This window comes from Tripterygium wilfordii, chromosome 15 (genome assembly GCF_013401445.1).
Source record: "Tripterygium wilfordii isolate XIE 37 chromosome 15, ASM1340144v1, whole genome shotgun sequence".
NCBI lineage: Eukaryota > Viridiplantae > Streptophyta > Magnoliopsida > Celastrales > Celastraceae > Tripterygium > Tripterygium wilfordii.
Genome location: NC_052246.1, coordinates 11692409 through 11720085, shown reverse-complemented (window position 1 = coordinate 11720085; position 27677 = coordinate 11692409). Strand labels below are relative to the sequence as shown.

The 27677-nt window shown below is 37.8% G+C and overlaps 4 protein-coding genes across 5 annotated transcripts; 3 read left to right on the top strand and 1 right to left on the bottom strand.

Annotated features, from left to right (window-relative positions):
• The first annotated feature begins 260 nt into the window (after positions 1-260).
• Positions 261-4567, top strand: LOC120017168 (probable WRKY transcription factor 4). Its single transcript, XM_038870296.1, has 4 exons — positions 261-804; positions 1493-2217; positions 2328-2486; positions 4022-4567. Exons 1-4 carry the CDS (start codon positions 382-384, stop codon positions 4284-4286), a joined length of 1572 nt encoding a protein of 523 aa, XP_038726224.1. The 5' UTR covers positions 261-381; the 3' UTR covers positions 4287-4567.
• A 998-nt stretch (positions 4568-5565) lies between these two features.
• LOC120016210 (ethylene-responsive transcription factor ERN1-like) lies at positions 5566-9453 on the top strand. Its single transcript, XM_038868868.1, has one exon. The coding sequence runs from the start codon at positions 8088-8090 to the stop codon at positions 9288-9290; it is 1203 nt and encodes a 400-aa protein (XP_038724796.1). The 5' UTR covers positions 5566-8087; the 3' UTR covers positions 9291-9453.
• Positions 9454-14324: 4871 nt separating this feature from the next.
• On the bottom strand, positions 14325-17618 carry LOC120016237 (transmembrane protein 230). 2 transcript variants are annotated; one of them, XM_038868915.1, is made up of 3 exons: positions 17407-17618; positions 16574-16886; positions 14325-14570 (listed from the first exon to the last, which is right to left on the bottom strand). In XM_038868915.1, the coding sequence occupies exons 2-3, from the start codon at positions 16839-16841 to the stop codon at positions 14491-14493; spliced, it is 348 nt and encodes a 115-aa protein (XP_038724843.1). In that variant the 5' UTR covers positions 16842-16886; positions 17407-17618; the 3' UTR covers positions 14325-14490. The 2 variants fall into 2 exon arrangements, with proteins under 2 accessions (XP_038724843.1, XP_038724842.1); XM_038868914.1 differs by having other exon boundaries at positions 16574-16894; positions 17407-17612.
• Positions 17619-22015: 4397 nt separating this feature from the next.
• On the top strand, positions 22016-27037 carry LOC120016273. The gene is made up of 10 exons (XM_038868962.1): positions 22016-22168; positions 23099-23406; positions 24094-24177; positions 24454-24915; positions 25242-25377; positions 25454-25616; positions 25750-25878; positions 25987-26181; positions 26379-26501; positions 26585-27037. The coding sequence occupies exons 2-10, from the start codon at positions 23124-23126 to the stop codon at positions 26696-26698; spliced, it is 1689 nt and encodes a 562-aa protein (XP_038724890.1). The 5' UTR covers positions 22016-22168; positions 23099-23123; the 3' UTR covers positions 26699-27037.
• Positions 27038-27677: the final 640 nt, after the last annotated feature.

Genomic DNA, 27677 nt, shown 5'->3' with positions numbered 1-27677 from the left:
CAACCCAAACCAACAAGTCAACTGAAGCAAGCTTGCAACTGTTATTATTTTCTAAATTCATTTAAGTGCTCTCACCAACTGCACCAAAAATGGGCCTGATTTTAATGAACTTATATATATATATACACACACACATATATACATATATATATATATATATATATATGTAGTGAAAAAGAAATACAAGAAAACTGTCGTCATCCATCTCTGCTGCTTCGTGGACTTCCACTCCAATTGCAAGAATAACACGAAACTCTCCAAATGGTCATCCACAAATGAAAATATCAAATTCTTACAGAGACAGGGAGAGGAGAGAGGGTAGATAGAGAGAGTCAGAGAGAACAGCGTACCGTATAGAAGAGAGAAAGAAAGAGAGAATCAATGGCAGAGAATAAAGAGACCAGTACAGAACAACCACCACAACCAAAACGACCCACAATTACTCTCCCGCCGCGCCCTTCCATGGACACCCTTTTCACTGGTGGGTTCAGCCCTGGACCCATGACTCTCGTCTATAACTTTTTCGGTGATAACAACGCCTACCCTGATTCTGACTACCGTTCCTTCACTCAGCTCCTCGCCGGAGCCATGGCCTCCCCTCTCGCATCCACACCGAGGCCACCCTTGTTCGCCGACAGACCTGTTAATCATGAAGGAGATGGTGCTGGTGGGACTGAGAAGAATTTTGGGTTCAAGCAGAGCAGACCCATGAATTTGGTGGTCGCTCGGTCTCCTATGTTTACTGTTCCTCCTGGATTGAGCCCCTCTGGGTTGCTCAACTCTCCGGGGTTTTTTCCTCCCCAGGTAATTTGAACGAATTTGATAATTTCAAAGCACAATTTTCTCTTTTTATGTATCTATTGGTGTTGGGGTTAAGAGTTCTGAAATTAGAAAGACTGAAAATTGTTATCTGAGGCTGTTGAAATGTAAACAGGGTGTGGTTGTTTGATGCTTGAATTTGTGATACCAATTGAGATACCGAGAACTGAAATGAATCAAGTTGACGAGCTTTTTTTTTTACTGGGTTTTGACCTAAATTATATCTCAATCCCTTTTGCAATCCGGGCTTGATAAAATTTGAGGCTTCTATCATTTGTTGAGGATATTTCTTTGTGTTGTTCTTGATGTTATAGTTTTTGGCTAGGTTTTGATTTAAAGTTGTTGGAAATGTCGAAAGAAACTTTAAAAAAGCTTGAATTATTATCTTAGGTTTTAAGCAATGTGGTGGTAACCAGTAAATATTTTCTTATGACTTGGTTCTATGGATTGTGATTCCCTTCTCCTTCAGGTTGCACACTGTGTGGGTTTAACATTGAATCTTGGGTAAAACAGATGCCCTACCTTTCTAAGCCATTACAGTATTTTCACATGCAGCGTCATCGCGGCTGTGATAATTTAACAAATTCACAATACTCACAATAGGAATATAGGATATAATGGCTCTTAAGGCTTTCAGTTGTATCTTCTATTCATTTATTTTGTTTCCTTTCAGAGTCCTTTTGGTATGTCCCACCAGCAAGCATTGGCACAGGTTACTGCTGAAGCTGTGCTAGCCCAATCTCATATGCACATGCAAGCGCAACACCAGCCTTCTTCAGTAGCAGGTCCTGTAGTGTCATCCACACATCATTCATTCTTCAATCATGACGAGGCCTTGCAACAACAGCAGATGCCTCTCTCAACCTCAGACCCACAGGGTTCCACGATAGAATCGTTAGAGATCTCTCATTCTGACAGGAAAATCCAACCTCCTATTTCCATTGATAAGCCTGGTGACGATGGCTTCAACTGGCGTAAATATGGACAGAAGCCAATTAAGGGCTGTGAGTATCCTCGAAGTTATTACAAGTGTACACAACCAAATTGCCCGGTTAAAAAGAAGGTTGAACGGTCTAGTGAGGGCCTAATAACTGAGATTATATATAAGGGTCAGCACAACCATGAAAAGCCGCAACAGAGCAGGCGTGGAAAAGATGGGACTGATGTAGATGGGAACATCAATCCTCCGAGTAAGCCTGAGTTTTCTTTGCAAGCTTCAGCTGGCAATTCGAACAACTCGAGGGAAGATGTGCCTGCTCATGCATTTCTTGGGAGAGAACTGGAATCTGCTCCTGCAGCTGCTGCGCCATCGCCTGGACCAAGTGACAGTGAGGGAGCTGGTTATGCAGAAACAAGAGAAGAAGAGAGGGATGATAATGAGCCAAATCCGAAAAGAAGGTATGTTCAGAACTTGGTATTACATGCACTTAACATTGTCCTTTATCCTCTCTCTTTTTCCCCTGAATTTTTTGGGGACAAGGGAAACCTGAAACTTGCATGGAGTGCAGGAACACAAATGAAGGGGCATCTTCAGTGGTTGTGTCAGAGAAGACAGTCACGGAGCCGAAAATCATTGTGCAAACAAGAAGTGAAGTTGATCTTTTGGATGATGGCTACAGATGGCGAAAGTATGGCCAGAAAGTAGTAAAAGGGAATCCTCATCCAAGGTAGTACTTCACACTTTCATATCTTTACATTAGTACACTTTTTCACATAGGTCAATACACGCAAATAGATTTGCATTCTCTCAGATATATAATCCTGAAATTTTAGATAGTAAATGGACTTGCATTCTCTTTGAGTGCCAATTGAAGGCTAAAGAATTCTACTAGTTATTTTTCATTCTTCTACTTGGAGAACTCAGGAGATTGGTTAAACAGATTGTGCGAAAGCAAAGTTTGAGGACTAAGGCGAACCTGGACTAAATGAAGTTTAGGAAGTTGTTCTCTGTTGAGGATTTACAAAAATCTGATCTAGAATGGAAAATTTTCTTAACGTATCTTGGAAATTGTATTACTTGGCAAAAGGGTGACCTTATTTCCACTCCTATGATATTGGCTGTGAAGCTCGAACACGGACACGACACTGCACCGATACGCTGACACGACAATTCTCAAAATTCTAAGGATACTACACGTTAAGGACACGGCAAATTAATATTTAATAAATATATTTTTAAATTTAATTCATATAAATATCTAACTATAAATCATTAAATCAAAATACTATAACATCATAATAATCATAAGATTCAAAAATAATTATTAATTTCATGCATCTAAATCTTCAATTGGATTTTCTTCGATATTCTCCATTAGTGGATCATCAAAAATTGACCATTTAAAAGGGTTAGGAGTGGTCATTGTCTATTTTTAATAGTGTTAGGAATGGTCAACTTTAAAGTTTACCATTTAAAGTTGAATATTTTTATTTTGAAGTGTCGGACACGTTTGCACAGCGTGTCCGAAAATAATTTTTAAATATTAAATAAAAAAAGAATTGCATGACACAGTGACACTGGCCGACACGTGTCGGGCAGGTGTCGTGCAAGTGTCGTGCAAATGCAAGTGTCCGTGCTTCCCAGGATATTGGTAATCAGATTTCTATGACTGCCACTTGCTTTAGAGTTCACATACTGATTTAACATATGCCCATTCGACAGAATATGCTTGCTACACCTTGGAACTCTTTTTGCTGGTTGTTGGAGCTTCCTATTCTATGACCTCCTTGGGGTTCTTTCCTTCATATGAGCTCTCTCTTCCTTTAAATAGGGTAGAAATCATAAAAAAACAATTATTTTTATTTTTTGATCATTAAATTACTTACGGAATATCATTAAATGACCCTGTTAATCTTTGTACATTGCTCTATTCATCCGTCTGGTTTCAAAATCCATCGTGAGCATTATATATCAAGCGACATTCAATTGAGTGGGATTGCTACATTTCAAGTGTTATTTCATTTTATAAGCCTGTGCTATTGCCTCTTTCTGTAATCTTTTGTGAACCGACACACTGGAATTGTATTAGAACTGACCTTCGAGTGTGGATATTTCTATTTCCCAGATTCTAGTTCTTCACAAGCCCGTGTTCTATCCTTTTCCATATGCATATTTTTTTTCCCACCTCCTTTTTGTTTGTATTTCAGCTTTAGCTTTTATTTCTACAAGTGAATTTTCTGATACAAATATACCCATCAACAGGAGCTATTACAAATGCACCAGTGCTGGATGCAACGTCCGTAAGCATGTAGAGAGGGCTTCAACAGATGCCAAAGCTGTCATAACTACTTATGAAGGAAAACATAATCACAATGTTCCGGCAGCTAAAAACAGCAGCCACAATGCGGCTAACAACAGCGCAACGCAGTCAAAGCAGCACAATTCCTTGCTTAACAGGATCGACTTCAGAAACAATGACCAAAGAGCAGCTGTTTTGCGACTAAAAGAAGAGCATGTAAGACTGTGACATTGCTCTGGTAATTTCTGAAACACAAAACCCAACTAACATGGTATATAGAATGAAAGAAAGTGCCTAGGAGAAAAATAATTCATTGAACGACAATTCAGATTTCAATGGCATTAGTTTCTGAATGTATTAATGTTTGGTGAGATATGCTGCGCAGTAGTATCCTCTGTTACATTAAAATTTGTCAAAGATGTGATATTGATTATTTGATTGGTCACACTCAAGGTCGTGCGCGACTAGCATTTGGTATTAATTCAAGTTCCCTAGCTGTGATTCGGTCTCTTCATTCGTGCACCCATGACCAGGAGTAGAATCTTTGTCATGTCCAAATCAACAAGAAGCACTGGCAGACTGTTGCTTCGACCACCAAAAGATCTCAAATGAATACATTTCCCAGAGCAGGTAAAAAGACTGCTTCCTGGAGAGAAGGTTTTCCAGGTTGAGTATCTGTTGGGCAACGGTTAAGCTTGCAGTTGACTCTCTACAATGATTTTTGATGTCTCAAATATTGTGATTTTTGCCCGGCACTTCAGGTCTCTCACCCCCCCAACTCCCCCCTGAGTCTCCCTCCCTCTCTCTCTGCGTTTGCATGTGCTTGTATTGTATTGTGTTCATCAGTACAGGAAGGAACGTGTCATGCATTATATGCAATTGTTGGAAGAGGCAAGTTCAGATCATTATTACTCATGCAGGAAGCACAAGACCATACTCAGTCTCACAGAAAGATTGGCCATGATGGCCATGATTATCATTTGATAGTATGTGTGAGACTTGATGCATTACAAGCAGAATCTCTTTTTGGGAGATGATTTGGTCTTCTAATCTCTGGGTTGGATAGCATGCTTGGTATGGTTGTAGGACTGAAAACAATATTGACATCATCATCCCATTATCCACGCTTTCCCCTTTATTTTCTTGTTGATTCTTAAAATCATTGAGCTCCTCCACCATCTTACTTGCTCACTTTTGGGAAAGTTAGTCGGCTACCATGCACGGGACCATTTCCAAGCGTTGGAGCCTTGGAGGTGAGGGATTATTGCCAAACCTAAAAAAGAAAATTTCATTCGTCTTTTGGTTTAGAAAATAAAATTCTATTGTACAAACAATATCAATAAATTCATGAAAATTTTAATTTTATTTACAGACAAACAATCAAACATAGACATATATGATTATATGTAATTATATTAAAACAAATATATATTCTTTCTTACTCAAAAAAAAAAATAAAAAAAAATAAATAAATATATATATATATATATATATATATATATATATATATAATTTCAAACATGTATATGTATCAACATTTTGGTTCATATGATTTTGATCCATTCAAGGTCGTCCAAACGATGTAAAAAGCACGAAATTACTTGTTCAACCCGGAAACCTTGCAACATAAAAACTACCAAACACAATAAATTGTGATCTGTTAAAATCGATTGAGAAATGATGAAGAAAGACGGAGAAAGCGAGATGTAGGGGCAAATCCCTCGCTTCGACTGCAAAGACTTAGAGCAGCGAAGCGACCATGGAAGGCCCTCTGATTGCTGATGTGCGCCTATCGCACCAATTGTGCGCCACGATTATAAAACCTCTCTCCGTGGAATACCACGCCACCTCTAGCTGGAGAGGTAAAGCGCTCGGCCTCAGGCGCCTTGTTTGGATTTGGATGCCCATTTTTCGTCTCTTATATGCGTAAGAAACCCTAATTTCCTCTTTCTTACCTTTCTGCCATGCTTGTTTCTCTTATTGACTCTTGTGTCCCTTGTTAATTGCACTAGCCACTAGCATGCGCCCTGGCCCAACATTTGCTTTACTGGACTGAATTTTGTTGGTTCGGCTTATCTGGGCCGAGGCCCAATACATGATAAAGTAGATATAAGTAACATGTACAAATAAATTAATTTATACAAAACTCTCAAGACAAAATCTCTGACTCTGGTTTGAGGTAAGGCATAATCATTTTCTCAAATGGATAATGCAAGATGAGGTCTATTTGTATGCTTTTGTTATTATCTTATGGGGTTTGTATAAGTTATGGCTTTTGTAATGTTGGATATTATTACCATGAAACCAACATTTCAGCTTCAATAAATGAACCAAATGGCTTCTTCTTAACCCAGATTAGCTTCTTTTTTTCTCCCCCTAAACTCATCTTTTTTATTTTTTTAATGGCAGTAGAGTAGAGCTGTAGAAGGCTGTGTTACAATAAGAAACTTTGTTAGTCATTTTCTAGCTTAGAAGATGCTGTATTGAGACACTGCCATGTGGAGGAAAAATGAAGGGCCTTTGACATTTTCCTGCTTATTCATGCTGATTCAGTGCTTATGTATATCTGCTAATAAGTTTTCATCGCCCAAGAGTTTATTTTTTTAAAATTTATTTATTAAACTAACTGGTTATCTCAAATGTTGCTTCATTTCTTGTACACATTTGTGCACTGAGTGTGATTTATGTCTTCTTGTGGACGGATCTAGATTCGTTTTGAACTAGTTGTAGGATTTAGGGTCCAAGTCCTTTTCATGTTGGTTAACTTCAAAGATGCTAAAAACCAGCAAATCAAATGGGGAGGGAGAAAATGTCTGCATATGAGCCTGTTTGTTCCTTTATTTTCTCTCAACATAACACATTGACCCTTGAAAGATATCGAACCCTGCAGTAGTTTATATTTTTCACTCCTCTCTTGTGTACACCTTGGTCCATCACCGTATTCGTTGTTATCATCGTAGATTTTCTAATAGCAATATCAGAAAAGGGTCACAAATTTTTTTATGTGCTTTTGTGAATAGCATATGAGCATTTACAGCATTTTTGGAGTCAGTCCAGGAATGTCATTGTCTCTGCTTAATTAAGAAAAACCCTTCAATAGTTTAATCTAAAATATCGTCCCTCACCAGAAATATTAAAATGGTTTTGGAAATAAAAAAGCATTGCATATCTCGTAATTGTCGGGCTTGGGGGCATTCTAAAGCTGTGGGGCTTTGGAGATTGCACTTCTTTTTAGTATTATCAGTATTGACAAAAGAAAACTGATTAATTCTCTCTATGCATGACTGGTTTTCCAAAGTAACGCTCTTGATCGGTTTTTTGAAGCCAGAAAATAACTTCTTGTAGCTTCCTTTTACATTAATCCTGCTCACAAAGTTTTTGATATAAGAGTGTGAAACTGCATTATATCTAGGCAACAGAATCAGGTGTTATGGTTTGAGTCCTGAACATTGATTAGCTCATGGTTTTGGTTATGCCTTTAGGTCTGGCAATATGTCTCTATCAGGATAGTGATAACTTCAACGTTTGTCTCTCCTTACTGCTCTAACAAAAACACAGCTATGGTTATAAAATTTCCAAGTTTCCGCGTTGGACAGCATAAAATATTAAAGAAACCAGACGATATTGAAGGAGAAAGATGGGTTTGACTCATTCAGGGCCTGAGTTCTGCATTTTAATACTTCAAAATGGAGAATAGGATGCTTAGATACCATTTGGCTGAGTCAAAGAAAATTTTTCTATATACTAAAACAAAACATTCCCACTCTTTCGATAGAAGCAAGAAATTAACCTCCATTTGTTTCAATCCTAGCCGAAATTAAGAAGGAACAAAGAGGAACCGACAAACATTAAGACTCTTTCAGCCGTTCCCTTCTTGTTTGACAGGATCCTCAAGGCCTACAAATAAATATCCACACACATATGCACCTCAAAACAACACCACCAAAGCATCTACATCTAACTATAGCCTAGCAATCTTAAAGCCGTTAACGATAACGGAAAAAACTCAGTTCACACAGAAAGAGAACTATGGCTAGGAAGAGAAAGGTGGGTGACTTTGTGCAGGAGAGAAATTCTGGTGAAAGCAACATGGGTTGGGATGACATGGTGAAGGAAGCTACTGCTGCAGCAGCAGTGGGAGGAGCTAGAAAGCGTTATGTTGGTGTACGACAGAGGCCATCAGGGAGGTGGGTGGCTGAGATCAAAGACACCATACAGAAGATAAGGGTGTGGTTGGGCACGTTTGATACTGCAGAGGAAGCAGCCAGAGCCTATGATGAGGCTGCTTGCTTGCTTCGCGGTGCCAACACTCGGACAAACTTTTGGCCTTGTTCTCCATCGTCTTCTTCAACTCCAGCTCTTCCCTCAAAGATTTCTAACCTTCTTCTCGAAAGGCTCAAAGCAAGAAACAATTCTTGCGCCGCTTCTTCACCTACTTCTCCGGCGATCAACCAGCAAGAAGAGCAACAGCCAAAGGAGTACAAAGAAGAAGAAGAAGAAACAGACTTTTCAAATTCGTTCACAGATTTCCTCAATGATCCTGATGATTATGGTTTTTGTAACAATAACAATGGCAACATCAGTGCAAGTAGTATTGACTACATGACAACAAGTCTTGAGTCATGTTTGACAGAGAAAGAAGATAGTGGGAGTAAAGAAATGGATTTGGATTGTTGCTGGAATGATGCGGCACAGACTTATAGCGGTGATAGTAACTTGGGAGGGGGAGGAGAAGAAGATGGAGAAGAAGAAGAAGAAGAAGGGACTGATATAGTGGCCTTGGATTTTAACTTCTTGGACGATGTTGGATCATCATATTACTACTCTCCTTTCGAGATTGCAGAGGAGATTGAGGAACCAGTGGAGCCTGAATACTGCGGTGATGAACCTTCAATGCTCAGGGCTGCAATGAAGAGGATGAAGTATGAAAGGAAATTCTCGGCTTCTCTCTATGCTTTCAACGGGATACCTGAGTGCTTGAAATTGAGACTTGCATCACAAAATGTGAAGGGGAGAGCAAGGTCTGATCACTTAACCAAACTTCAAAAAGCATGTGATGATTATAAAGAGGAGGAGAGGAATGCAAATGAAGATAATACAGAAGTCATGAAGAAACAGGAGGAAAACCAACAGAGTTCAGAGGATATGGGGTCATCTTCTTCCTTGAGCAATGACAGTGAATTTTCACTCTGGAGCTCTTTGGATCTGCCTCCTATTTGCTTTGTTAACTGACTTATAGAGTTTCCCCATTTTGAAGCATTCCCTGTTATAGTTTGTCAGAAAATCTTTATAATTTCGGACAGTGCTAATTTTGAGATATAATTCAGAGGAAGAAATGAGACGTGTAGTAATGTTAGAGGTTTCTAGCCGGCGTATCATGAACTACTGGAATTGTTTTTGTGCAATTTTGAGAAGTGAATATTGTCACGAAATATAACTGATCTGATATTAAACTGCAATACAACAAACTGACTGAACTAAGAGGAAGAGAGAAACTGAAATTAGAGTTTTGTCTGTAGAAACTTGCTTTTCTGGATTCTTCTTCCTCAAACAGTGATCTCACAAAGTATATATATGACGGAGAGAAGAGTCTAGAAAAACTCATTACAACCACTAAATAAAAAACTAATAAACTCATAATATCTAGTCAAAGCTTAACACTAGCACTGACCTTACAAAATAAGCACATGCACATACGGACTATTCTTACATTACTAAGAGAAGCCTTACTAGTCTCAACACTCCTCCTTAAGGGTTCTCTTTATCAAACCCAATCTTGATCTCAGAATATTGAATCTGGCTGTGGGCAAAGGCTTGGTGAATATATCTGATAACTGCTCCTCTGATGTGCAATAAGTCAGCTTGACCTCTCCTACCTTCTCAGCCTCTCTAACGGCATGGAACTTGACATTAATGTGCTTTGTCTTCCCATGATGGACAGGATTTTCTGAAATGGCTATGGCTGATTTATTATCACAATACATTACTGTTGGCTCGAGTAACTTCTGCCCCACATCGTCAAACAATTTCCTCAGCCAAATGGCTTGATTAACAGCAGCTGCAGCAGATACATATTCTGATTCTGCAGTTGATTGTGCAACAATCTCCTGCTTTTTAGAACTCCAACAGAAAGCACTTGAACCATACAAAAACACATAACCTGAGGTGCTTTTACAATCATCAACACTTCCTGCCCAATCACTATCAGAGTAACCCACTAGAGTTCCACTTCCATTCCTGTCAAACCAGATGCCAAGGTCAAGTGTTCCTTTCAAATACCTCAACACCCTCTTTGCAACCCCATAATGAATTTGACTAGGAGCTTGCATAAATCTTGATAAAAGGCTTGCAGCATATATAAGATCAGGCCTTGTTGCTGTGATATACAACAAACTTCCAATTAGACTCCTGTACACAGAAGCATTAACAGCTTGTGCTCCATCATTCTGAGACAATTTTGTCTTCACAGCAAGAGGTGTTGCAACCTCCTCGCAAGCATCCATCTTAAACTTCTTTAAAACATCTTGAATATATTTTCTCTGTGACATGAAGATTCCCCCACTACTCTGCGGAATTTCCATACCAAGAAAATAGGACATCTTCCCCAAGTCTGACATATCAAACTCAGTTCTGATTTTTAATTTGAAAGCTTCAACTGCTGCAGGATCACTACCTGTGATAAAAAAGTCATCAACATATAATGAAATAATTAAATTTTGATCATCATCCCTAACATACAGAGTAGGCTCATTGAAGCTCCTCCTGAAACCTTGCTTGTGCAAGTAATCATCAATTCTACTATACCAGGCCCTTGGGGCCTGTTTTAAACCATAGAGAGCCTTTTTTAGCTTCAACACACATTCTTCTTTTCCTGCAACAATAAAGCCTTGAGGCTGTTCAACAAAAATATCTTCCTCCAGAAATCCATTCAAAAAAGCTGACTTTATGTCAAGATGATATATAGTCCATCCTTTATGAGCTGCTAAGGCAATAAGAAGCTTGATAGTATCATGCCTAGCAACCGGGGAAAATGTATCTCCATAATCAACTCCGGGTTGTTGAGCATAACCTTTAACAACTAACCTTGCCTTATGCTTGTTTATAGAACCATCAGAGTTCAACTTGGTTCTATAAACCCACTTGACTCCAATCACATTCTGATTTGGAGGTCTGGAAACAAGTTCCCAAGTGGAATTCTTCTCTATCATCTCAATTTCATCCTTCATAGCTTGCTTCCATTCTGGATATTGATTTGCTTCTTCAAAGCATACAGGTTCTGCCACCACATGATTACATGCTTCATAAACTTTTGAAAGTGGCTTGATCTTCATAGGAATTGTCTCATCTGTTGTATTGGTAATTGATGCATCTACACCACCAGCAGAACTCAAATCAGTATCACTAGAGATTGATTCAGGCTGAGATAAATTCACAATTTTCTCATTTTCCCAGTCCCAAAAAGCCTCCTCATCCACTATAAAATCTCTGCTCACAATAATCTTTTTAGTCTTGAGACTATACACCCTATAACCCTTGGATTGTGAAGAATACCCCAACAGAATACCCTTTTCAGCCTTCTCATCTAGCTTGGTTCTCTTCACAGCAGGTACATGAGTGTAACAAATTGATCCAAACACCCTTAAATGTTTTGCTGATGGCTTTGTTCCAAACCAGGCCTCACTTGGAGTTTTTCCATCAACTGCTTTTGTTGGTAGTCTATTAAGCAAATACACTGAAGTATATACTGCCTCAGCCCAAAAAACTTTTGGTAGCTTCTTCTCCATGAGCATACACCTGGCCATTTCAAGTACAGTTCTATTCTTTCTCTCTGAAACACCATTTTGTTCTGGTGAATAACTCACAGTTAACTGGTGAGATATGCCAGCATTTTCACAAAACTCTTTAAAAGCAGCAAAACAATATTCCATCCCATTATCTGACCTCAAAGCCTTGATTTTATTCCCACTTTGAGTCTCCACCTGAGCTCTGAATTTCTTGAATACATTTAGGGCTTGAGCCTTGCTAGACAAAAAGGACACCCAAGTCATCCTCGTAAAGTCGTCAATGAAGAGAATGAAATATCTATTCTGACTAAATGAGTTAACACTCATAGGCCCACATATGTCTGTGTGCACAAGTTCTAACTTTTTAGTAGCTCTCCAACTTGAACTAGCTGGAAATGAGGTTCTGTGAAGTTTACCAAGTTGGCAAGCCTCACAAACACCCTGAAAATCTCCTATTGCATCAAGATCTCTTATAACACCCTTCACCATTGCTTGCCTTAGTGCAGCACAACTAAAGTGCCCATACCTTTTGTGCCAAAGCCAAATAGTATCAACTCTGGCAGCACAAAGAGATTGAACTCCAGGTGCACAATTCAAAGAAAAACTATTTCCACACATATGAACCTTAGCAACTACCACATTTTCAGAATTAATTATGGTGCATATTTCATCTTTAAAATGAACAGCATATCCTCTTTTCAACATTTGAGGCACACTCAATAAATTATTCATCAAACAAGGAATGAACAAGACATCTGAAATATGTTTGGTACCTCTTTTTGTAGCAACAGCAACAGTACCCCTACCTTCTGCTTCTACAATCTGTCCATCGCCCAGCTTCACTTTGGGCCTTATAGACTTGTCCAGAGAAATGAATAGCCCTTCATCTTTGGCCATGTGGCTAGTACAACCACTGTCTATAATCCACACATTTGCTGCAGAAGACTGAGAGACACCTTGTGCCATGAAAAGATTATCAATCTTTTGGTGCTCCTTATCATCTGTAAAATGAACTTGCTGACTAGGTTGCTGACTTGAGGATTGTTGCTTTTGCCTGCAATTCTTCTCAACATGTCCAAGTTTATTACAGTTCCAGCATCTAACTGTCTTTCCCTTATATCTGCAATCCTTCTGAGCATGATTAGTTAGAGAACAAATCCCACATGGTGGAAATTTCCCTTTTTTAGGTTGCTGATCAGAACTCTCAGCAGTCTCTTCTTTATTTGTCTTGTCCTTCCCAGCTTTCTTTCCATCTTTAAAATTGGCAGCACCCTTCTTCCAACCTTTTTACTTTGCTTGGAAAGCCCCTTCTGTAACCTCCTCCTGTCTCATAGAAACCCTTTGTTCCTGGGCTTGCAGCTTACTACAAAGCTCAGAAATTGTCAATTTAGTGAGGTCACATGACTCCTCTATTGCAAATACTTTAGACTCAAACTTATCAGGCAAACTAATCAAGATTTTCTCTACAACTTTCTGATCAGTAAGATCCTCACCATACAACCTCATCTTATTTACCAAAGCAATCAACTTATCTGAATAATCCTTCACAGACTCACCATCTTTCATTCTCTGCAGCTCAAACTCCCTCTTTAGAGTTAATAATTTGACAGCCCTTACACGATCACTGCCCTGATATTCTTCCTTAAGCTTGTCCCATGCCTCCTTTGCAGACTTGAGACCAACTATTCTAGAAAAAATCTCTTCTGACACTGCAGCATGAATGAGAGACAAAGCCTTGAAGTTCTTTGTGTGAGCATCCTTCAATTGCTTGAACGGCTGAAGTGGTAAATCATCTGAAATCTCAACTGGAGTATACCCTTTCTCTATCGTGCTCCACAGATCTTGAGCATTCAGAATAGCTTCTATTTTCACTGACCAGAAGTCATAGCCTTCCCCCTTAAACACTGGAGGTGCTGGTTGAGTAGTAGCGCCTGACATCTTTCCTTCCTCACGGGTCCTGCTAAGAACAAGTTCAGCTTCGATACCACTGTCACGAAATATAACTGATCTGATATTAAACTGCAATAGAACAAACTGACTGAACTAAGAGGAAGAGAGAAACTGGAATTAGAGTTTTGTCTGTAGAAACTTGCTTTTCTGGATTCTTCTTCATCAAACAGTGATCTTACAAAGTATATATATGACAGAGAGAAGAGTCTAGAAAAATTCATTACAACCACTAAATAAAAAACTAATAAACTCATAATATCTAGTCAAAGCTTAACACTAGCACTGACCTTACAAAATAAGCACATGCACATACAGACTATTCTTACATTACTAAGAGAAGCCTTACTAGTCTCAACAAATATGATGCATTTCCTAGATCATCTACATTGGTCTTTTAGCTACTAATGTTTGCAACAACGACAATTCTTGATTAGGATATTTATGGAGTAATCAAGTAATCAAAAACATACCAAGAAGTCTCTGTCTATGGCAGACTGGTTTTGAGTGTAAAACAGTTCTCATGAGCAAGTTCTATTTGAATAAGAGACCACTATTATACAAGCTCAAGATTGAGATAACAACAAAACAAATAACAGTTGAATATCCTGAATCAAAAAAAGGATTCTATGACACTGTTTGAAGCAGCAACCACAAGCTCAAAAGGCAATATTATCATGAGAAACAACATATGTATAGGACTAGTAGTCAGGAATGGAAGCAAAGCGATATCCGTTGGCTCCTCTCCATGAGTAGTATGCTATCCGAGTCTCGTAAAACCCTGTAGACACAACAAACGATCAATATACTCGTACATTTTCCAGTTCTCCAGGAGGAATAAATCGCCAAAACACAATGCCACGTTGTTATTATAAGCAGAACAAAGATCAACTGCACACACAGATTTATTATATGCGAAAGAAGAAACTATGTAAGAAGAACGTGTTCCGATGAATATAAACAACTGTTTTGAAACTGTACCAGAGAGCTGTAAATAGCATCAGTGAACAGAACTTATAAGACTACAAATCAGATTAAAAGTACTTGAATTTGTCTTGTTGAGAAGTTAAGCCAGAAACAAAAGGAATAGATTGCTAAGCACTGGACACCAGGTATTTCTTCTTGTCACACTTTTTGATGGAAACAACAGGAATGATGATTCAAAACTTGTTCTTTTCCTCTGGGACATAAATTAGAAAGGCACCAAGGGGGGTGACAGTGTGACATCCAAGTTAAGGTCAAAAGGTCACGAGGCTCCGGCAGGCTGCAGTATAGGCTAGGTGCGGGAAGGACAAATTATACGAAGTCTTGCCCAGTTGTTCTCCAGATTATGTAGAAGTTGTTTGTAGGATTTGAACAGGTGACACCTTGCGGCAACTTTAAGCCTAGGCCACCCATTCGTCCTTGAGGTGGTGTCACACAGATACAAAGTAAAATCTATTATAGATCTACAAGAAAGAGAATAAATGAAATAACACGGTATCCACATCTACATGACAACTAAGCCAAATATGCAAAAGCCACAGCGAGCTGCTAAAAATGCAATGAATACTGGTCTTCATACAATCAAACATTCTCTTGTTCCTCTTTTCCCACATTAACCACCAGATTGCATAAGGATCCTCATAGTGCTGGAGTTACAGTTTTTGCCTCCATGAGTATCACTACATGCAGCCATTTTGTTCCTGAGGCACTTCTAACCCGACAAAGACCAAATGCCACGAGCCAGGTCCAAGAGATCTTAAGTTTAATCACAATGCAGTAGCATACGATTAACTGTCTCCTCTTCCTTTTTACACAGAGTGCCTCAATTTGGCATCACCAATCCTCTTCAAAGATTGCAAAAATTGATACTCCTCTCCCAAATAGATTCCCAAGCAAAAATACAACAATTTTGTAAATATTTTAGGCTTCCAGATGGCTGCCCAAGAACATCACTCTATTCCGCTCCCTCCCCTTTCACTCAAGAGGATACTATCAATAATCCTTACTTCTTAATCTCCATCCTTGCAACCTTCCATCGAAAGATCATCCAATTCAACATTTGGGAGGTGCTTGTTAAGTAGGGTTTGCGTCACAGTATTCAAAGCTCATTGGTGCTGGAAGTTCTCTCAAAAGATTTAACATATGAAATAATAAGCTACATGCATAGTAAATAATATTGTTCTCCAGTTTATATATTCATATCTAATACTATAATGATTCTGTTTTTACAGTTGCTTGTTTCGTAGTTTAGGAAAGTGGCCTGCATTTTTGCAGTATCCCTTTCAGCTCACTTTCTTTTGGCACAATTTCTAAAAAAGATATGTTCGTATGCATAACCAAAAGTCCAAATAGGTGAGAGGAAATTCTTGGGTGAACTCCTCAACACCATGCAGCATTCCTTCAAAACCTTGAACAACTTTCTTGTCCCAGAAGTGAAGTTACCGTAATTGTTGATTTCTTTCTACCTTTTCAATAACTATCATCCTGATAATCTCTCTCCAGAAAATTTTTCCTCCCTATTCTTTTCCCCTTAATCAAGGGAATGTTGGCATTGCCAAGATTGACAAAAGCTTAGTTCTAGCAGAAGATATCTTCTCGAACTTTCAAAACCTATTCCAATCAATCAATGAATCAGCAAAATCACCCAAAACAAATCAGCAATTCAAGAAGCAAATGAATACAATAATATCTTCTCAAGGTCTAAAGAAGGCTCATGCCACACCGATAATTGCTTTACTGTGTTTCTTATCACAAACAGCAGGTACACATGAGCGAGAGAAAGGCGACAGTATGTTATACCTGGAAGGAATGCAAGAAATCCAAGGGCCAAGAGACCATAAGCCTGGGATGTTTCTCCTCTCATGTGACCAGTGAATATGAAGAAGGCCAGAATGAGAAGCGTAGATCCAAGGGCAAGCAGAAAGAGCGCAAGGGCAATGGATTTCCAAGGGATTTTATCAAGGGCTCTGGGCGAGTAGTCGAATCGAGGGTCAAATGCTTTCCCGCTATCATCATCATCATCATCAATAGATAGAGGGCTATAACGAACCTGCCTCCTAGTTGCCATATATCCAAGTTACCCCCACAGGATTTGTACAGAAACTGTGAAAACCTGTTACACTGAAAGTATATTGGCAATCATAATGACATAATAAAACTCAGAGCTAAATTGAAACCAAAATTCACGAAATAAAATCAACTGTGAAATAACAAGAAAAGCATTGAGTAACAAAACAAAAAAATTTGAGAAAAATGAAATGAATACAGAATTAAGTAAATGAGTGCCAGGAACAAATATATCAAATACAGTTGTTCATAATTTCATGGCAACAGTAATGCTTTATTACCAACAATACCTATCTATACTTGAAACTAAATCTAAGTTCATTTAATAGCTCTCTGTTTTCAATTGCGTGATTCTTACATTTTCTAGCGCAAGCTTCAATATTTGGTGGTGAATTCAGACTTGAACTAATAAATTCTAGCAGAATAAAACACGTTCGAGTAGTGGGCAGTTACCCCAACCCACATACCCACAAACACAATCAAACCCATCACTACCCACACCAAGCAGAAACGAAAACCCAAATCCCTAACAAACACCACCTAATTTGAGGGCAAAGAGAAAATACCTGACCCAACAAAACGAAAAAAATGAAGAGCAATCGCGCCGCCGGAGCTCGCAGAGACCCGATAGAAGCACGAGAGGGAAGAATTTTGGGCGTAGAGAATCTCCGATCGTCGATTATGTATGGTTAAGCAAGACACCGTCGTCGGTGCCCTTCTTTGACTATGAAATAGTCAAACGGTTCCTCTGGACCGTCGACAAGGTGTGGGTCCCACATCATTGGTCATTTAGTTGCTTATAGGCAACCAAATAAACGGTAACACCACCACCAAACACAACACAAAGAAATAAACAGTAACACCACCATCAACAAGAGAATTCGGTCCGCAATTCGTTTAGAATAGAATTGAGAGTCCATAATTTTAATATCGAGACCAAAATTTTATTATTCTATTTCTCCACGGTTAGATATGAAATGAATTGTAAACTCTAAAAAATTATAAAGTACCCAAATCTCAAACGAGATAAGTTTAAACTCGAAGCTATAAATAACTATTATTTAGAAATCATTGAAGCTCGGGAACGAAAGAACTAGGAAATTAATGAAGACTCATGAAAATTAAGAAAGAACTAGAAGCATACTATGAAAATGACTCGATCTTCATTAAGGACCTACATGATGTTTACTTGTTGAGACCATTAAATTCCTTCAACGGCAAAACTATAATTTCCACCATATTTTAATCCAACACTACTTTCTGTGCAAGTTATGCTTATGTTTCCCAACTCAACAAGTGATTTGCACTAATGGAACTGGGTAAACTTTCAATTTGTCAATACCTGTCAAATCAGCTCTCTTTGCATCAGCAGATAAACATTACAATGATTCCTAATTTGACAATACACACACCATTTAATGGTATGAAACTACACCATCTGAGTCATTATGATATCGGATCAAGACCTCTCTTTTGGCAGTTTTGAGTTAGTTTCTTGTGGTTAGAGAGAGATGGCTAAAAGGTTTAAAAAAAACCCAGAACAGAAATCATTAAAGTGAAAGAAGATAACAATAGTTGCAGATCAGATCAGACTGATCAGTCATCTGTTCTAATGGAGAGAAGGGGGGAAATCTTGAGAAGTTCTGTCTACAATTTCTTGAAACATTTTCAGTACTTCTCCAAAATCCCAGTATTCCTTCTGATTCCCTTCTCAGCTTCAGTTTTCCTCTCTCAAACCCTTTTTCAATCCTATTCACACACCATCTCTGAATCAAAGCTTGAGTTACATCTTTATCAAACCATCTTTGGCTATGTCTTCAGTCTCCCTCTTTCACTCACCTCTCTTCTTGCTGCAAAATCTTGTGTGATTCAGGCCATGAATCATCATCTTCAGCAATCCTTCATCTCATGTATCTCACTATACGGATCTCTACTCATAACCCACTTGTGGAACTTAATCCTCACCATCATCATCAACTTCACAGCCTCTCTATCCCTCTTCTTCATCTCCAATAATCCTCTCTTCAGACAAATATCTTGGGTTTTATTGTCTGTACTTTTCACCAACACCGCCTCGATTTGCAACTTGTCTTTAGCTGTCACAAGCATAGAGAACTGCTGCAAAGGCTATCAAGCAATTCATAAGGTTTGTTCAATAAAAAGGAGTAGAAGATCAATGGCTCTGTGGTTGGCTCTGCCTTTCAATCTGGGTCTTGTTGCAATTGAATCATTGTTCCGATTTCGGATTGTGAGTGCTTATCAGAATGATTTTGGAAGGATTGGGGTGTCAATGGTGTTGGAGGGTTTGTTGGTCTGTTACATGTATTCAGTTGTAATAGTTCTGGACACAATTGCCTCTTGTTTGTTCATCAAGAGTTGGGAATCAAGTTTTGAGGCAGAACGAGAACAAGCAGCAGATGTTGAGATTTTGATTGTGAGGCCTGAAGACAGTGTCAGAATTATTACTGCAAACACAAAGATTATAGAGGAAATGCATTAGAAGGATGGCTTCTTCCAATTATGCATAATTGTCTATTTTCAATATTTTGTTCGAGTTGAAATGCTTTTTTCAGGAGTTCCGTACACGGGATTAAGGAAAGTCGTTAGCGTTTTACCAGAGAATGTGACCCCGAAGTGTTGGGGGAGAGGTTTTAAACCTAAGACTCGTGAATTTACATGAAATACTAGGAACCAACTCGACCAAATTGTAAATTCTTTCCAGCAGGGCATAGCATTAATGAAGGGATGCCAAATTGTTTTTCATAGCCTAAAAAGTAAAAACACCTTTGGACAAGAGAGACGAGCCCTAAGGCCGGCCCATAAAGAAATGTCCATGGAGATTTGTGATGGGCTTCAGGCCTACATAATTTCATTTCAACACCAACAAAAGGTGGTTCGTTTGACAATCTATTAGATTAAGCAGATGTGTGTCCAATATTCGATTCAAATGAAAACTATTATATATATATATATATATATAAAAGTAGCACTTGTTACATGCATGTAGTACAAGTTAAAGTGAAGAATGATATGATGTAATCATTAATTAACATGTGCATGCTCATTCTTAGATGTTTCATTCATGTTGCTATTTGTTTTATATATATATGGATATGGAGTCCCATACATAGTTATCTAACACACTTACTTATAACTATATATTAATTATATATGTGCATGATTGTGTAGGCTAATAATTAATTTTGCATTTAATTTTTCTCCTCAACCGATAATTGACCTTTTATTGTTAAAAACAATGGTGGTAATCTATATATAGTTGTGTGTACATGCGTTTCCATGTGAAATATACTATTTTGCCTTAATTAACCTTTATATATTATGCCTTAATTTATAAGCTACACACATATATGTATAGATATATCTATACATATGCCTAACCGAAGTATATATTAAAAAATATATGGCATAAGAACAAAAATAATTATTTTATCATTCTAAATTTATGATACATGGCATTAATTGTGGCCTCTACGCCAAGTTTAATTGATTGGACCCAACGTGAATATCTATCATAAAGTTCTTTGCACTAAAAAATTGAATCACTTTATGGTAATAACTAAAGTGGTTGTGCTTCAATTTATAAAATGAAAAGTAGTCCCTCTATTTATATGTATATATCTAAAAGTTAGATTTAATTTGAAAATGTTGTCATTGATCAATATGATCCAATTCCAAATATACCAATTTTGTTTTATTTATTTATTTATTGTAATACCACTGAGAAATATGTTTCTCATTGGAATCGAATCTTGAACACATGTCTAACCCAACCGATTGCCAATCGAGTCATCTTTCATTGGTTTTATCAATTTTGTTTTTTTTTTTAAAGATAAATCAATTTAAAGTTTTTACTTGCTGGGATTGGTTTTTTCATTTCCTGAATGATTTCATAATCTCATTATTATTTATTTGAACTCAAAATAATACCATACATTTGTGGAGATTAGTTTAAGAGTTGCAAATCAAATTCAAACATCATAACTTACTATAAATAATGGGAAAATGAATATACTAATTTTTTATTTATTAGTTAATGGTTGAATTAAGTGAATCCAACCTTAATGGTTAAGGTATCATTTAGCAACTAGTAATGTAACTAATTAATGCTTATTTTAGCTAGTACTTCATTACATGCAAATTAAGAAATGAATGTGAGTATTATTATGTGATTTGACTTTGTATTTTTCCAAGAAAAATCTTGACACGAAAGTCAATGTAGAGATGTGTTTCGATGACGTGAAAAATTGGATCGGCTCTTCGACTACTCGATTTCACCGACGTATTAGGTGGTTAAATTAGAAATCAGGAGATGGCTGTTTCGTTCCTGCACACAAAAAAATGTGAGTTTTTTGGGTCTTCGAGGTGTACGTCAAAGGAACCTCCGATGCTCTAGTCAACTTGGTTGATAGTAAGCCTATTGAGATTGCTCGGTACAGAATACTTTGAACTCTCTCTTTTAACTAGTAGACAAAAGTGAGAATGTTAGTTATTTATGGGAATAATTGATTGTCCTTGATTGCGGACGAGATTTATGGGAGGTGAATCCTCTTTTAGATTTCCTTCATGCTCGGATGAGTACACCTCGACACCCTAAATTATTTTAGTCACCTGGGTCATGGGGTTTCAGAAAATATGCATGTTAGGCTATATCGAGGAGTCAAAGTCAAGATACTCTATCCCCAACCCGATCCGATTACCTCCCCTTCTATTAGTGAGGTGAGACGTGTCAACATATCCTTGGAGGGGTAAATTCGATATCATGATGTTCAAATAATTTGAATTAATTAGAAAATTATTCTGAAAACAGCTAGCAAAAAGCCCTAAGATTTGGGTTGGTTTTTTAATAAAAATCAATTTGATGGCGTTATATTTGCTATTAGCGGTTAATATTATTTACTGTACTGTGAGAAATTTCGAACCGTAGAGGTTCTAACTCCCAACTAACTAAAGTAAAAAAAGGGCGGAAAAAACGGTTAACGACATGTGATAAGAGAGAGAAAGCAAGATGACGTGGCGTGTATAGAGAACAGACAAGCCAGCGAAATACACGAGCCGAGAAAGCTAATCTCGAAATAAATGACAGATTAAACGGCCATTTAATCCGGATCCGATAATGTCGGACCCACCCAATTAAGACTCAACCCGGCCCGTCTAAAAGCGCTATTCTCTCTTCTTCCTCCCCCTATTTGTGTCTCTCCCTGTCTCACTAAGCTCCTTTGGTGGGATTGCAGAGAGAGACCCATCCACGATTCTTCTCGGAGAACAAGCATTCTCTGTCTCTCTCTCTCTCTTGATCTTCTTCATCGGGTTAGTTTTCTTTCTGGGTACTAGTAATAAGGTCTTTTGAATCCGTTTTGTTATATGGGTTTTGATAAAGATGATCAATTCACAAGTATCGTACAACATTATGTATTTCTTGGCTTTTGCAGGTTCCATCTGGGTTTTCTTTCTTCTACGTATCTCTGATTTTCTGTAGCTTGAATTTGTTCTGTCTGTTTTTATTTTATTTTATTTTGTTTTACAATGAAAACTGAATTCGAACCACTTGTTCTTGCTGGATTTGGGATGAATTTTGTAATGCTCTGTTAATGAAAGGTCTTTTCATTTATTTACTCTAGTTTTGTTTGCCCTGATCATGCCATCGATTGCGTGTACAAAATTTCATTCTTCTGAATTTAAATACATTTTCGTTGGCCTCTTAATTGTCTGGTTTTACTCCTGGGTTAATATATTCCTAGTTTGTGTTCACATTTATGATGATTGTTCTTATTGATTTACATTTTCATCAACACTGGCCTCTTTTTGTCCATTTCTGCCTTTCTATTTCATTTCATTGTTTAAAGTGCTATGTGTTTCCCTTTGCCTTATTTTCTCTTTTAGCTTTTGCAAGCTCATTTTTTTTTCCTCGTAAGCTTCGTTCTTCCTCTCATCCTCATTTCCTCTGGATACCTATGTATCTACGCCTGTATGTTCATTTGTATATGGATCCCTTTCTCTAGGATTGAAGTTCTGTTTTTATTTCCCCCAAATTTCTGCTTTGCTGCTATGATCATTCCTTCTCCTTAGAACCATAAGCCCTTATGTCACAGTATTTTTGCTTGGCCAAAATATAATAGTTGCCGAATAATTTAATGTTTCATTTTATTCGATGTTCTTTTAAGACTTTTTTTGTTGTTGCTGGCAGTTGTTTTGATGGAGAATATATGGATATGAAATTTTCAACTTTGTTTTGTGCAGAAGATCAGGTAATGAAATAGTTCCCATGGGCAGTTGCGCGTCAAAACCGGAAGAAGGAATTAGAACACACAAAAGACGACGCTACAGGTTCAAGAGAACCCATGGGAAGACTACCACTTCTGTTCATGATGGAACAAAGAATAGGGTGAGTGATGCAGGAGCTCGTGTCACAGATTTCACCCTTAATGAGCTTGTTCATAGGGGTTTTGAGAAGGGTGCAACCACCACTCGCAGAAGATCTAAGGTTTCCAATTCAAAATTCCATCTCACTCAGTTGCAATGGCACCATAGTCAGCTTGATGCAAATGGTATGCATTGAGTTTATCTAATATTATAATTTTTTAGCCAAGTTCGTTGAAAAGACTTCCACTCATAGACAGTTGCACACAGTATGGGCAATGCCCCATGTTACAGCAATGCTTCGGGCTTCAAGGACTATAGATTCCAAGATTGTTCACATTAACCTCTTAGGGTACTATGAATTTAGGACTCGAGAAAATATAGGAAATGCAATTGTTTCAAGAAAATTTGGGAAATCCGCAGTTTTTGGTTGATGCGAGGATTGATTAAAGGGGCTAAAAGTTTAAAAATTGCATGACGAAATATCCTTCCAGGACAGGATGATGTATTGATGTGTTAATACATATACATATTACCAGCCCAAGTGAGTGTGTGTGCTGGTATTGTCACTCCAAGCATTTTTGATTGAGTAAAATCTTTCAATTATGGTAGACTATCTTAGGTTGGAGTTGGATCTAGCATATTCACAGAGAGAGTTCCCTCAATGGTGTGTGTGCTATCTAATGGAATGAGCGTAGTCAACCTTAAAAGTTTTTTCAATCTTAAAATCACACAATGTGTTTGAGAGCTTATCAATGTAAAGCTATTTTGATGTTTTCTGATATTTTGAGTGTGTTGATATTCCTTGATTAGACAGCCTTCACGGCTTAAGAAGAAGTGCTCAGTGCCGTGACCAAAGAAATTTGTGATTGCAGTAATTTGCAAAGAGGATGTTTGGTTCGACTCAGTCAGCATCCTGGAATCAGACTCTGATGATGACTTCTGCAGTGTGCATGGAGGTAAAGACAGTTCTCAACTACGTTTTCAGAATTTTAACAGTGTTATTGGAGACGTAGCAATGACCTGATATTGATCAAAAACATCGATCAAAAACATCAGATGTCTTCTTTTGATTTAATATCAAGAGGTCTAATGAGCTAAAGATTAACTTGAGTTGAGCTTGTTTGACCCTATATATTCGATGTCTTAATTGTTAAGAGTCATGGGCCTAATGTATTAAGAAAATTTGTTTTCAGATTTTTAATGATGCAGATGCTTTTCCTTCCTACATGCAGACGGTTTTTCGCTGGTTGGCAGTGCAATTGGGAACATCTCTAGTAGCCAAGTGCTTCACTATGAAACTTCTTCACGAGTTGTGGAGGGCGAGGGTAAATATGAAGAATACCATGAAAGTTATTTACAAATAGATGGAAGTAAAACTGAGAATTTTTTGAGCAAGGATGGATACGAGCTTCCACACACAGGGAAGACTGATGAATTTCTCAACAGGAAGAAGACCGTAGATCATACACATGGAAGCTTTAAAGGTCTAAAAGAGCATAAACGCGATTCTGGCGACAGTGCTTTAAAATCTGGCTTGTCTCGGTTGGTTCCTTCTGTAAGCTTCAATGACAAGACACTTAATGCTTCAAACATTGGTCCACTGTCTCAAAAGAAAAAATTTGAGACAAAATCCGCAGTTTTCAGGCTTTCTTTTAAGAGGAGATCATGCGATGGAGAAGAAACACTCGAAGAATGTAAGTCTTCCATTTACTCAACTTCTCAGAATGAACCTCTTATCTATTAATGTACATGGCCATTACTTTTACTTTGTAAACATCACATCTTTTCTTGCATGATTTTATCCAATTGTCTAAACCTGAAAGTCGAAACAGTTTTTTTTTTTTTTTTCTTTTTCCAAACATATTCTTCTATCACAAGACTGAAACCCATTTTTTTTTTACATGATATGTCATGCTAGAACTGCCTGGTTTTCTTGTGCTGCTTGATTTTAGTTGATGGTAGGCATGCGGAAACAATCAATGTAACAGCGGGTGCAAACACTTAATTTATTTATGTCCAGGTGCTTCAAAAAGATTCTTGTATCGCCCAAAAGCAGGATTTGTTATTCCACGTTGCAAAGGAGAGAAGCCAGCCGGAGGATGCTGGAAAGAACTTCCACCTTCAACATTCAAACTCCGTGGCGAAACATATTTCAAGTATGGCATTGACTAAATCTCAACTAACTTGACTGCATAGGCAGGCAATGTAAATGTGTACTGATCTATCATGCAGGGATAAGCGGAAGTCCCCTGCTCCAAATCATAGTCCATACATTCCAATTGGTGTCGATTTATTTGTCTGCCAGAGAAAGATAAATCACATCGCGCAACATATTGAACTTCCGAATGCTAAAGCAGATGGGAAGATCCCTCCTCTTCTTATTGTAAATATTCAGGTATGAGTTTTTCATTCAAGGGATAGGCTTGGAATGCCAAATCTCCATTCATTAACTTAAACACAACATATCAGCTTCCAAGCTGTTTTCTGACTTTTAAAACATTGGTTTCTTGCTTTGTGTCTTGTGGCAGATGCCTACCTATCCTGCTGCAATGTTCCTCGGCGATAGTGATGGGGAAGGGATGAGCCTCGTACTTTATTTTAAAGTTTCTGAAGATATTGACAAGAATATCTCTTCCCAATATCAGGACAACATCATGGTAATTTCATTCTTGATTGTCTCTTAATCCTTGTTGTTAGCTAGTTTGAAGTTTCGGATATTCTGAAAAATTGGAAGCTGTATGTTAAATATTATTTTCTTGCAACAGAGATTGGTTGAAGATGAGATGGAAAAGGTGAAAGGGTTTGCAAAAGACTCTGTTGTTCCTTTCAGAGAGAGGCTTAAGATCATGGCGGGTTTAGTTAATCCGGAGGACCTCGGCCTGAGCTCTGCTGAAAAGAAACTTGTACATGCTTATAATGAAAAGCCAGTACTTTCTCGGCCCCAGCACGATTTCTATATGGTAATGTGTAATTCTTCTTAACTTAGATTCTAACAATGATAAAATTGTTGATAGCTTAAGAACTGGATAAACAAAAAACCATCGTAGATTTTTCGTTCCGCAGATTTATCTAGGGGAACATGGTTTAACAAGTTAGTATCAGACTACAATTTTGGCTTCAAAGGTATATGAGTTTGTGTTCTCCATCTCTCCTGCAGGGTCATAATTATTTCGAGATTGATCTGGATATTCATCGATTCGGCTATATATCAAGGAAGGGACTTGAATCATTCCGGGATCGTTTGAGAAATGGAGTCATTGATCTGGGCTTGACTATCCAGGTAATGTATCAAACCTGCTATGTTAAATGAAGCATTGAAGCTTATTCTCATGTGAAGTAAATTTCTTTACATTTTACAAGCAGGCTCAAAAACCAGAAGAACTACCAGAGCAAGTTTTGTGCTGTCTAAGATTGAACAAGATTGATTTTGTTGATCATGGTCAAATACCAACGCTAGTTACCATCGATGATGATTGATCGATACAGATGGTATGAATGCATACAGCAGTATAGACAGATGAAGGAAAATTCATTTGATGGAGAGGATCAAGATTTTATCTTCTATACTCATCCAGCTCTCTGCAATTCCAGCTTTATACTAACGAAAATCTTTCTTTCTTTCTTTTTTCAAATTGTTTTTAAGTTACATGAATACAATGTTCCCCAATTATAGCGTTTCCATAGCCTTTTTAGTTGCCCAGCTTTGGTCATAGGATCTTAGACATGGATACATTCTGGATTCTATGATTTTATATCCCTATTAAACTCACCTATACAACCCATATATATGTATAATTTTTTTATTCTCTGTTGTGAGATCTTGAATTTACAGTTCAATCATAGAGGCAAAAAAAATTTGCAACTGTGACAGTCCACCTCACTAATCCATACTTGTTTGAGCTGATGAAAAACGTTTGTTACTATTCACTAGTTAAGAAGTTTGACATATTATATTATTCACTTCAATTATACCCGCGTTGTTGGGTTTAGAGCACTAAGCTCTCTCACCACTTAGTAGATCGTCTAGCACCACTAAACTTGACACTAAAGAGGTTTGTGGCCCCGTCCACTCAAGCAACATACTACAACAACTAAGGAACAACTGAACAAGTTCCAGCCTGAGCAGTCAAGTTGATGTATGAAAATAGAGGAACTTTCAGCCAATACAAGTTTTATAGTGATCTCTGCTCGCTGCTTCAATCTGGTCTCATCCTCTTCAAATACCACTTATTTTAACACCCAGAAATCCTTCCTAGGTTTAATAGTTTCTCTTGTAGGCAATAGAGATGTATTAGAGCTTTTGAAGAGCAACCCATTATTCATTCAAAAAAAAAACTAACAAAACATATCAAATTCCAAGAGTAAAATGTGTACCCATTATTCATTCAAAAAAACTAACAAACATAGCAAATTCCAAGAGTAAAATCTATTATCTGTTCCCTTCATTGCTTCCACT

Excerpts from the sequence above, each read along its gene's own strand:
- LOC120017168 (XM_038870296.1), top strand. The coding sequence starts at position 382 with ATGGCAGAGAATAAAGAGACCAGTACAGAACAACCACCACAACCAAAA. Across the intron at positions 805-1,492 it reads CGGGGTTTTTTCCTCCCCAG|AGTCCTTTTGGTATGTCCCA; the intron begins GTAATTTGAACG and ends GTTTCCTTTCAG. Across the intron at positions 2,487-4,021 it reads AAAGGGAATCCTCATCCAAG|GAGCTATTACAAATGCACCA; the intron begins GTAGTACTTCAC and ends ACCCATCAACAG.
- LOC120016210 (XM_038868868.1), top strand. The coding sequence starts at position 8,088 with ATGGCTAGGAAGAGAAAGGTGGGTGACTTTGTGCAGGAGAGAAATTCT.
- LOC120016237 (XM_038868915.1), bottom strand. The coding sequence starts at position 16,841 with ATGGCAACTAGGAGGCAGGTTCGTTATAGCCCTCTATCTATTGATGAT. Across the intron at positions 14,571-16,573 it reads ATTTCTTGCATTCCTTCCAG|GGTTTTACGAGACTCGGATA; the intron begins GTATAACATACT and ends TTGTGTCTACAG.
- LOC120016273 (XM_038868962.1), top strand. The coding sequence starts at position 23,124 with ATGGGCAGTTGCGCGTCAAAACCGGAAGAAGGAATTAGAACACACAAA. Across the intron at positions 25,378-25,453 it reads CGTGGCGAAACATATTTCAA|GGATAAGCGGAAGTCCCCTG; the intron begins GTATGGCATTGA and ends TCTATCATGCAG. Across the intron at positions 26,502-26,584 it reads ATCTGGGCTTGACTATCCAG|GCTCAAAAACCAGAAGAACT; the intron begins GTAATGTATCAA and ends TTTTACAAGCAG.